Source organism: Dermacentor andersoni, chromosome 1, assembly GCF_023375885.2.
Source record: "Dermacentor andersoni chromosome 1, qqDerAnde1_hic_scaffold, whole genome shotgun sequence".
Lineage (NCBI taxonomy): Eukaryota > Metazoa > Arthropoda > Arachnida > Ixodida > Ixodidae > Dermacentor > Dermacentor andersoni.
In genome coordinates this window covers 34901847-34913417 of record NC_092814.1, presented here as the reverse complement: position 1 = coordinate 34913417, position 11571 = coordinate 34901847, and the positions used below count along the sequence as shown (strand labels likewise).

Sequence of the window (11571 nt, the reverse complement as noted above, 5' to 3'; positions counted from 1 at the left end):
TTGCTTATTGAAAGTCATTACTTCATACAGATACAACCCAAAGTTGACAAATGGACAGTTTAAAGATTGGAACTGAAGGACATAGCAATGCATGTACTCAAGTTTTTAATACATGTCAGTACCCTTCAGGTGAATACACAAAGCAGATATGTGCCATGTTTTACTAGAACGGTAATTTGGGCTTATTAATCATGGTCACCTAACAGTATGTAAAAGGAAGGATATAACAAATACTGTGAGTCTTTATTTTTTGTTATATCGCTAGTTCTACACGCTATTAGATTTGCAATGCATATAAAATTGGTTTATTCTTTGTTCACCCTAATGGGGCACTAATAAACTTTTTTTGAACATGGTAAGAAAATGTCCTCAATCTGCAGAAACTGCTGCAGTGAACATGCAAGTAAAATATTGCCCTGCTGCATGCAGCAGGGAACCTAAAATCTTACAGAATAGATTACTTGCTCTCTCCTGCAGCTTTCAAGGCTGCCAATGATTCTTTCCACCTTGTGCGATGTCAGCAATGATGTCACAGCAGGCACTGAGCTGTCGTTAATGACAATGAATTACTCGTAAGCAATGTATGCAAGCACATCCCTCTAGATCTTTGAGCCCTAGACATGAGGGGCCGTGTTAAATAAGGTTTTCTCTCCAGATTTTCAAGGAAACGCAGAAGTGATCAAGCATCCCACCTGTCCCATCGTCACTCCTTCGTTGCTCTTGGGCACCTTCGTAGAAACCAACATTGAGGAGTTAGCGTAAGCACCCCAGCTGAGAAAAACCGATGAGTTGTGGTGGAATGAGGAAAATGAACTTTGTACTTTTTATGTCCCCATTCATATTGGGACTTTTTCAAAATTTGTTCGGGAACATGCTCCACGAAAAGCATCACACTCATTCCAACATGTTGCCGAGGTTTCAGAAAAATGTTTCAGGGCTTCTTCAAGCCTAAGAGATGTCCGATAAGTTGCCTAGTATGCATTTAACTTATAAAAAGTCATGCGTAACTTTAAACAAACAGTTGAATGTACTAGCGAATAGCAGTAGGTCACGCAACAAGGGATTTATGTTCAGTGCACACTAAAGCAAACAATTAATGTGTACAGTTGTATTGTGCTATGGAAGCCGTGCAACATTTATTTTGTGCAGGAACTTGGTTGCAGAAAAAATCATGACTGTTCTTTCAAAATTCAAATTGCAGATAAATCAGATATCAAAGCTCTGGAACACATCCTATTCCACCATCTGCTGCTGTTAGGACAGTGGAGCCAGGAAATGAAGCCACCAGCACATTAATAAACAAAACAAAGCAGGTAAAGCATTGATTATGCATGTATGTTACAACATCACAATTTTAGAACACTTGTTGCAATAGACTTCATTGAAGCAACTGTAAACGGGAGTCTGGGTTGTGCTGGTGACCTCCGAGGTTATGCTCCACTGGCCGGTAGCAAGCCTTTTCCTCGGTAAAACTGATGCTTAAGGCATTTTGGTGTACCAGTCTATCAATAGAATTACTGTTTGCCTTTAGTGTCCCCTTGAGATAAAGTGCACAACCAGTGGAGAGTCATTTATGCCAAGAAAAGCTTCTGTGTTGAATTCCCAAGCATGAGATACCACATAGATTATACATTCTATTAGGTTCTATAAAGTGCAGCACACATCTGGGCACATAAGAATGCAAATCAGCATTTCTCATTTCCCAACAGAATCAATAGTTCCTGGGACCATGCCACTTTATTAATGAAGTTCTAGAGATACAAGCCCTTTCAAGTCACATGTGCACACTGCTGAGAGTATAAATAGTTTAATACAAACATACTTTCATACAAAATGCATGCAAAAATATGGTGGCCCATAGAGCAGTAACAGGTACAAAATTCCAATATATGCATACATATATGCTCCTTTGGTATAGTTCCCAGGTGCTGTGGACACTATGAAAAGAAATAACTTCATAGCTATTATTGCTGACCTTAAAAATCAATGTTATCATGGCGTAGAGAATGGCTGTTGCTTGTCTCCAATTTTACTAATTTGAATAAAGGGACACCAGTAAAATAAACTTTCATTGTATCCTTTCATTTTCACAGTTCCAATAGTGTACATTGCATACAAATATGACCAATTTATGTATAGGACATATAAGTTAGAGTGTTGCCTTATAAGGCAAAGCAGTCTTATTTGATGGGTGCTCCCTTTAGCGAAGCACATGTGACAGGTTGGCCATTCACAATGAATGCACAACCTCCCCACTCAGCCACAAGTGATGCAGAAACCTTCATGTCCACCTGCAGCTTCTCCCAAATCTTCTTTTTCGGATTTAGCTGGCTGTCTGGCTGGATGCTGGCATCCTCGTAGCCTTCAATGAATACTCGGTCTCCTGGACTGCAGTTGCTGCGAACAATATATTGGCTTAATACCATCAAATGAGCTATACAATTGTAGGCTGCTGTCACACTAGTGACCAACACCGATAATTACTAGAACATCATATTTTCCAGCTATTTGGGAATGCTTAAGCAGTCAAAGACAGGTACCAGCAAGTGGACAGAGACAAGCGCCAAGTATGTCTAGTTATTTCTTAACAATGCTGAACCTCAACGCTCGACAAGTTCATTTCCAGCTATGACTGGTTCCTTGTGCATTCTTCGTTGGTGGTGTTTGTACCGTTTGGCTTATTTAAGTACTAAAGTAAAAAAATTATGTTTAATCTGCAGCATCCGTTAGTCTGGCTTGACACAACGAACGGCAAGCTGTAATATGCCACCTTCAAAATTAAGTCTTGAAATTGGCACTGATACTGAAGTGTTCCTGACGGCTGCCCAATTATGTACTTAAATGTGCAGTTTACTACGAGACTGGTGAATGTACTGTTTGATAGCATGGTAGCATATTCGTGCACATTATGCAGGTATCATTAAACACACCACAGTGAAATACAATACCACATTTCTCTCAAATGCTTGTGAATTATGGATGAAAGAATGGCTCTGGTACATTAGAAGCTTGTTACAATGTCACATAGGCACAATACAGCTGTACATGTTGCTGCTTAGACTCACCTGGGTGGCTTTAGGGGCTCAACTTGCCGTGGCTCCTGCACAGATGCGCAGAGCACCATTGCTTGCGATTCCACGCCCCGCATCTTAGACGGCTTCAAGTTGCAAAGCAGAACAACGTTCTGGTTGAGAAGTGCTTCCTTAGGTACCAAGTTTCGTAGGCCACTCACAACTGTACGGGGTCCAGTAGGTTCAGCCAAGTCGACACGTGACACATAAAGTGCATCTGCATCTGGATGGTCATTAACTTCCACGATACGTCCTACCCTCAAGTCAAGGCGCTGTGGGGTTATTTCATCAAAAACCAATTTTGTTGGAGGTGGGTAGGCATCTGCAGCCAGCTTCTGAAGCTTCGGATCATTGAAGGTTTCTCTGATTGGATCTAGCAGCCGATTCAGCTGTACTTCGACCATGGCCTTCAAATCACCTGGGTGCAGCTTGAGGTTCTTGAAATCTTCCTCCAGCTGTTCATAGCTCGAGTACGTTATATTACCACCGTGTGCCTCGTCACGCTCGATTACCAGATCAGTGCGCTTCTGAAGAGGAATAAGGACATGTTTCACAAAGGCAAGAACACCGTTGTCCTCTAGGTTTCCTGGCTCGCAGAAAGCCTTCTTGAGTTTCTTTTTCACGGCGGCCGGGGTGTCCAGCAAGTCGATCTTCGAATCTTCTTCCGAAGAACTCATCTTGCCGCCCGACAGGCCAGGCACCATGGGGTTCATTAGATGAATGCGTTTTTCATAACCCAGTTGAGGTAAGTACTTCTCGGCAAACGTGAAAATCTTGCGCTGGTCAACACCGCCGAACTGCGCATCAACATGCAAGTACTCCTCATCCAAGGCTTGCAATAATGGGTAGAGCATGCTACTAAGGAGAGGGTGCTCGACTTGCTTCACAACCTCAGCCCCGGCTTTCTTTGCGTCATGCTCAGTCACCAAAGACACCAGGCGATAGACATCCATAGAGAACTCTTTGCTCAACTGGTAAGTGGAGCCCTTCACAAACTTCAGCTTCTCCAGCGGCACGTCAATGGACTTCAACATTGCCTTGATTACGTGCTCGTAGTACTGCGTTCGAAGTTCGAGCAAACCCCAAGGGGCCTTCATATTATCCAAATATGCGTGCAAATCTGCAAAAAGAATGGTTACCTCACAACCCGCTTTCAAAAAGTCGGCGATCTTCGACATCGGGACGAAATAGGCAACGTGAGGCTTGCCAGTTGTTGCTGTACCCCAGTAGATTTTCAGATCTCGATCCTTCATGATTTCATTCATTCGAGCTTCACCGAGCACTTCCTGAAGGTTTCTCGTAACGAAGTCCACTTTTGCTGAAACAGCTGCGGTGCCGGCGTTCTCTTCAACGGTGTGCTCAGCCATTATAGACACTGATGTGCACAAAGGGAAAAGCTAAACTGCTGATATTATACAAGCACGACAACCCGTAATGAGCATACGGTGGTCTGACACGTGTAGCAGGCGAACAAGCGCTCCACGCAACACTTCGAAGACATCGACGCGAAAAACAGGCTGCCAACGGCGCCTGAGGGCGCTCTAGGCAATAACGCGCGTCATGAACAATAAGTGAGTACTTACCCAAATTACATGCCGCTCAAGTCGCTTAATTTGCTTCGAAAATTTTGGCGGGGATATAATAAAGTAAAAGTTACTTATTTACTCACGTCTACGAGTCTTGCGCGTTTTGTTTGGTTTCAGTTTCGTTTTCGGAGGTGTTGCGTTTTTTTCTTGTAAACTTTTGTTTTATACCAGGCATGCGTAACTCAGCGGATGCTCACGAATCATGACCGTTCAAATAAGACGTATATGTTTTCGTGGCAGTATTGCATTGTAGGAAATGACGCAGCTTGTAAAACTTGTACATCTCCACTATATTTTTTGTTTCCATTCTTTACATCCAACTCGCTGTTTGTTTCTCTCACCAACTTCCCGATTCATCTGTCTATCTACACTTTCAATTACCCTGTAACTGTGTCCACGCTTTTTAGGTACAGATACTTGTGCATTTTATCCGCCCATTTCTTTTGATCCATGTTCCTGCGCCTTTCTTCCAAACTAATTTTGCTCTGCGCTTCTCTGACTTCAAACGAGGCCGAACTCATGTCCCCTTGCACTGCCTCGTTTGTGCTCTTGCCGTGGGCTCCCATGGAAAGCCAACCGGCCCATCGATCTTTGGTTAACTTTCAACGCCGACAATATATCCGATTTTAGGCACATAATGGCATATGCGAACGTTAGCGCTGGCACCATGACTCTTTTTCAAATCCCATGCACCACTTCATATTTATTGTGGCCCCAAAGTACCCTATGTTTCATTATTGTTGCATTCCGCTTCCCTTCTATATTCAGGCCATCGTAGTCGGTGCCTGAGTAGGTCTTTCCTTCGTTTATGTATTCGCCGAGGTATTTAGACCGTAGCGCCTGGCAGCGCCAGTAGCACGACGACAAATTAAATTCGCGTTTGGAGCAGTGGTTTATGCAAACCCCGCGACACTACCCCCAGGAGCGTAGCCAAAGGTGCGACAACACCCGCCTGCCCTCCTCCCCCCCTCCGCTAGTCAAGTGTGAGCCCGCTCCTCGTAGGTGTTTGTCTTTGTACTGTTTGTCCCCCACTGCTTCCCGAGAAGCTGTCTGGAACCCCTAAATACATCTATTGCATTTTATTTGGGGGGGGGGGGGGGGGGGGGAGTGCGTCACTGGTGCGACATTTTTGTGCACAAATATCTGCACCTGAAAAGCGTGGACACAGAATGGAGGAAGAAGTCAAAAAAGTTGGCAAGTAAGTACAGGGTAAATGAAAGTGTAAATACACAACCAAAGGGCCATCAAAAGGAACGTGAGCGAAACGGAGACATCAAATTGGATGCAACGAATAATAAAAAAAGGACCACGGAGATTTACAAGAATGGGAAGAAAGAAATTGGAATTGAAAATCTGTACGATAACACATAGGGCAGTGCCTTGTTACCTGAAGCTAGAGCTGGTTGCCTACGGACAAAAAACATACCAGAGCAAATACTTGCAACAAGTTGAGGCATGACATGTATGCTGCAGCAAAAATCAGATCACTCAATACATCCTAAATGGAATGCGAAGGGAATCACCCGGCGAGACCCGTAGGTAATTAACGTACACTTTCCAGAAGCGTTTGGACATGAAGTGGACGGAAGTATCATCCGGTCAGCAGTCGATAAATGCAAGAGATGTGCAGTGTACTGGTGCAAAAAAAGCAGGGGAGAGATTGATGCGATCGGATCCGTTACAGGCATATGTAGCGGTACAAGGCAGATAATGAAGTTTTGAGCAAGAGAAGAAAGATCAAGGAGGTCTGTAAAGCACTAAAGCTAAAAATGCGATTCATTAGAAACCGGATTATCGGGAACGGCGGACGTCGGGAAACAGGTCGCGTACTAGGTTTCTCGCTAATTAATAAATACAGTAATTAATATATTAAATTAGCGCAGTTAACGGGAGATGTCACAAAATTTCAACAGCATTTTTCTTTTCCTTTTTTTTTTTTTTTTTGTAGACGTGGTTTCTTGAGCAACTCAAGCGCTCAGTTTCACTTTCCCAGCGAAAAACTTCGAAGCTTTCTCGTGATACAGGGCCTAGGGGAAGGACTTCTTGCGCGATTTAAAAATTCATATGACGTCACCTCGTCAGTAGCTACAAACTTTACATTGTCAGTAGCCGCGCGCGTAACTGCGCAAATTAATTATATTACTTAATGTGCTCAACTAATTAGCGAGCAAATGGGAACATTCATCCTGCTTTTGAGGAACTTTCGGCAGTCTTGGCAAAATCACCGTATACAGGGTGTCCCAACTATCATGCAGCAAGATTTAAAAATACGCAAATGCCACGTGGATGGACAGAACTAAGGTAATACTGTATGGCGTCGCTTGGAGATACTCATTATTTTTTGCATTCCGCCTAATTACATCATTAGTCTTACCTAATTAATAAACTTCTCAAATGTTATAGTTAGTTTAGAAGTGTCAACGAGAAAATTGCAGAGCAAGATGAAAAACTCCCGATACAGCTTTCTGTTGCTCAATACGTGCTACATGAAAGTGTTTTTCCGAGCTATCGACCAGGCCTGCCTGCGCAGGACATACTCCTACAACTTAAGGAGGATGTTGTGGATGGTCCAAGTAAAGCTCAAACAAGAGCCATTCTGGCGTTGGACCTCAAAGGAGCCTTCGATAACGTCTCACATGACCTCATTCTAAACAACCTTGCATTCTCCCGATGCGGAAAGCGGATCTATGATTATGTTCGAGCCTTTTTATCCGACCGAACAGCCACCATCGGCCTAGGTGATATTCGGTCGGATATCATAAAACTTTCCGGCAAAGGGACTCCCCAGGGTTCGGTTCTCTCACCCACCCTGTTCAACGTGGCGATGGCAAAGCTACCACCGCTCCTCGACAAACTTCCGAACGTGCAGCACGCCCTGTACGCCGATGATATTACAATCTGGGTGACCACAGGATCAGACGGCGCCATGCATGACGCACTACAGGAAGCCGTAAATATAGTTCAAGAGTACGCAACAGCCGGAGGACTCACATGCGCAGCTGAGAAGTCGGAGCTTCTGCTTGTATTCAAAAAACGGAACAAGGCCGATTTTCCACCAGCCATCACATTGCATCTCGATGGCAACGTTATTCCAAGGGTAGACAGACTACGTGTACTAGGACTTCACATACAACACAACGGGAAGGCCACACATACCCTACACATGCTCCGCCAACAACTTACCCAAATAACGCACATGATAAAGCGCATTACAAACCGCCGACAAGGACTGAAAGAAAAAGACGTACTCCGAATCGTGCAAGCCCTCATAATTAGCCGATTAACCTACCACCTGCCCTATCATAATCTGACTCAGACTGAGATGCACCAGATGGACACCCTCCTCCGTACGGCACTAAAGGCAGCGCTGGGACTACCCCAACATGCGTCTACGCAGCTCTTACTACGACTGGGGGTGCACAACACCATCCGCGAACTAGTTGAAGGTCATTTTAACAGCCAATTGCAACGTCTGCAACGAACAATGCAAGGGTGCCACATTCTATCCCGGCTAGGATACCAAATACCAAGACAACCACAACAGGAAAACCGCACACTTCTTCCGCTTAGCATTCGCAACAAAATTCACGTGGCCCCAATTCCCCGGAATATGCACCCTGACCGCCATAAAGGTCGACGAAAGGCAAGAGCACAAGCCCTCGCTCGCCTATTTGGCGATGACAAATCAAACACTCCAGTCCTATACACCGACGTGGCCCGCTACCCACAGAAACGTGCCCTATGCCTAGTCGTACTAGATAGTGCAGACATTCTGAGAGCTTCGGCAACGCTCAACACTGTGGAGAGTGGCACGGCGGAAGAGGCTGCTATTGCCCTAGCCATCGTACACGCTTCAACCATGCCGGCGCCGGATGGACCTATCACAGTGGTCACTGATTCTCAGACCGCCTGCAGGACTTTGGCACAAGGGAGGGTGACACCCTACACACACCGCATCCTTACATCATTACACCCCACAGCGTTACACAGGGTGCGTATCGTCTGGACACCTGGACACGCCTCTCTCCATGGTAATGAACGCGCTAATGCGGTAGCCCGAGAGCTCGCTAACCGGGCGCCATTGGAAGAGCTGTCCAACCCAGACGACGCACCGACAGAACCACTGAACTACACTGAAACTCTACAATATTACAGAGATAACAGGAGACACTTCCCTCCCCCACATAATTCCCTTAATCGAGAAGATGCCGTCGCGTGGCGACAGCTTCAAACTAATTCATTTCCCTGCCTCTTTTATCTTCACCTCTTCCACCCCACACAATATACCTCATACTGTCGATATACTGTGGAGCAAAGCCCACAGTATATCATTGCACCTGGGAGTGCCCACACCCTCCGGGCTACTCCCCTATTCCTTCACCTTCCCCTTCCTCCTGGGAGACTGCGCTGGCCAGCTCAGACCCGCAAGAGCAGCGATGGCTGATCCGGCGGGCACGCGGAGTGGCGCGAGCCAATGGGGCCCTGAACTAAGGGCTCCACCCTGCGAGGAAGTCGCCCAAACTCCTGATAAATAAATGTTTTCTCTCTCTCTCTCTCTCTCTCTCTCTCTCTCTCTCTCTCTCCGAGCGTGAAAGAAGCCCGCTACACGCAAAATTGCCGCGCGACTGGCCACTTGAGGCACTACGAGATAAAGGCGGCGTGATACGAGGGAGCTATGACCACTATGACCATGCATTTATACAGGGTGCGTTGCGAGGCTCGTCGGAAACGCAGCTTTGCTGTGCGGTTTTGCGCAGCACGTTTGAGGCAGCCTGGCGTATACCTCAGTCGTAGCGCGCTAGGCTAGAACGCAGCGTGTCTGTGGCCTATTCCGATTATCATCCCCGAAAATGGCCCTTAATTATACTACTACTACTACTAAGTGGCGCACCATCGGCGAAGAGAGCTTGGGGGTGATAGTTTGCCATTTAGTGTTTATGACAGTCTAGTCATGCAGCAGTTTTATATCTTATGTTACAACCAGTAACGTTTTCCTTAGAACGGGCCCTATTACAGGTCTCTACGGCACACAAGTCCTTCAGCTACTTATTTTTATCAACTTTTCACTTTTTTGGTAACCGTTTATTTAGCGTTTTTGGAAATCCAGTCATAAAGCAGCCATTTATTCTTGGAAAGATTGTTTGCAATCAGGCTCTATATATACATATATATAGACATGCTGAGAGGTTAACCTTTCAGTTAATTGCTAATGTTGCGCTTAAATGTGATCGTAATTGTCTGCTAGTTCGTGGTCTTTCTTTTTTTCGCTTGTCAGTGGAATTGTGGTACCTAAATATACGGAAATAAATATTGCTGCTGTAAATATATGCGTCTGCATTTGACTGTTCTATATTCGATTCGATATTCGATACTTACTATTCGTATTCGATTCCTATACTCGATCGAATCCCGGCCGCGGTGGCCGCATTTCGATGGGGGTGAAATGCAAAAGCGCCCGTGTACCGTGCAGTGGGTGCACGTTAGACAACCCCAGGTGGTCGAAATTAACCCGGAGTCCCCCATTACGGCGTGCCTCATAATCAGATCGGGATTCGGGCACGTAAAACCCCAGAATGTAAATTTTTTTATTACTATTCGAAAAATTTGATATTTGCTTACCTCTATAGTTTTATTCCAGTTCACTGCAGTGCAGTCTCTGAAGGAAGTTCCACACTGCTGTCTTTTGTATAAATGTATGGTCATTGTTAGCGTGTAGAAAGCGCTCCTTAAAGTGTATTCATGAAACCAAGAAATCCCACAGCGAGTCCATATGTCTTCGTTTACAGCAGAGCTCTGTTGCCTGAACCGCTATAATGCCTCGCTTATGTATGCATGCACAGGTCCCGAAACGAGTTATTCGTTCGAGATTAACTGGAGACGCTGTAAAGGTTTTCGTGAGGTTTGACAGCTTCACTCTGCCGTCAGCGCTGAGGCTCGCCGGTGAACCTGATGTTAGGCTTCGCGCAGACCATACGTCTTGCGTGGACGTCAAGCTTTTCATTGAATTCGAATGTCCCTTGGTGCCACGCCGACTTACTTAATCTCGGATTTTTATTTGTTCCGTGCACAACGAAATCGCTACGCCACGGCATCCACTCCCGCATTGTGCCATTGTTTGGGAGCGAGCGACGCAAGGGCCGAGAGACGAAAGAGTGGCTTTTCACTCTGTGCAAGCCGCGTTGTAAGCAGCGAACTCTCTACAGCACACACCGGTCGTACAACAGCCAACAACTCCGCCGCTGACCGTTTATCTCGCCCACGGTCGCCGCCTGGCCACCGGAGCGCGAAAGAAAGCGTGTCACGTTTTGGGCGACTCAATTGCGCAGTCACCTCAAAGATGAAACGGGTTTAGCAGCGAGAACGACGACGTGAAGCGAGAGCAGAGGCGAATAAGAAAGAGAGACAAGGGCAGCAGAAGCGCGCAACAGCGCGGGAGGAGGACTGGAAGCACTATGCCATTATGTCTCTCTGTCGATGGAATCGATACCGACGACGAAAAGTATACCTGGTCTCGCCCAGTGGTGTGGAGTAGGCGGGTCCTTTCCTGGCGTCATTGCTTTGTTTATTTTTCAACTTTTCTTTTATCGGGGAAACCGGCGTGACTGGTCTAGGGACATTCCGTCGCGCTGACTTTGCCGCAGCCGAGCCAAGGCCGAAGAATAAAGCACCCACACAGCGTACGCACGTACAGTGATAAAAAACTGAAACGTGAACAGCCACGAACATCTTTGATGCGTGTAATAATATGGAAGTGTGACGTTTAATCGTTCTGTAACCGGTTGCATGGAATTGATAGTGTACTAAAATTTTACTAAAACTGCTATTTTATTTTTAAGAAATACTTACACTAAGTGTACGTTTTGGAGTTTGAATTAAGCTGCTGTTACAAATAAACATAGGCGAAACTGGGAAGG

The 11571-nt window shown here is 45.7% G+C and overlaps 1 protein-coding gene across 1 annotated transcript; it reads right to left on the bottom strand.

Annotated features, from left to right (window-relative positions):
- Nucleotides 1-1718: 1718 nt before the first annotated feature.
- Nucleotides 1719-4586, bottom strand: TyrRS (Tyrosyl-tRNA synthetase). Its single transcript, XM_050193765.3, has 2 exons — nt 3066-4586; nt 1719-2397 (listed from the first exon to the last, which is right to left on the bottom strand). Exons 1-2 carry the CDS (start codon nt 4436-4438, stop codon nt 2181-2183), a joined length of 1590 nt encoding a protein of 529 aa, XP_050049722.1. The 5' UTR covers nt 4439-4586; the 3' UTR covers nt 1719-2180.
- Nucleotides 4587-11571: the final 6985 nt, after the last annotated feature.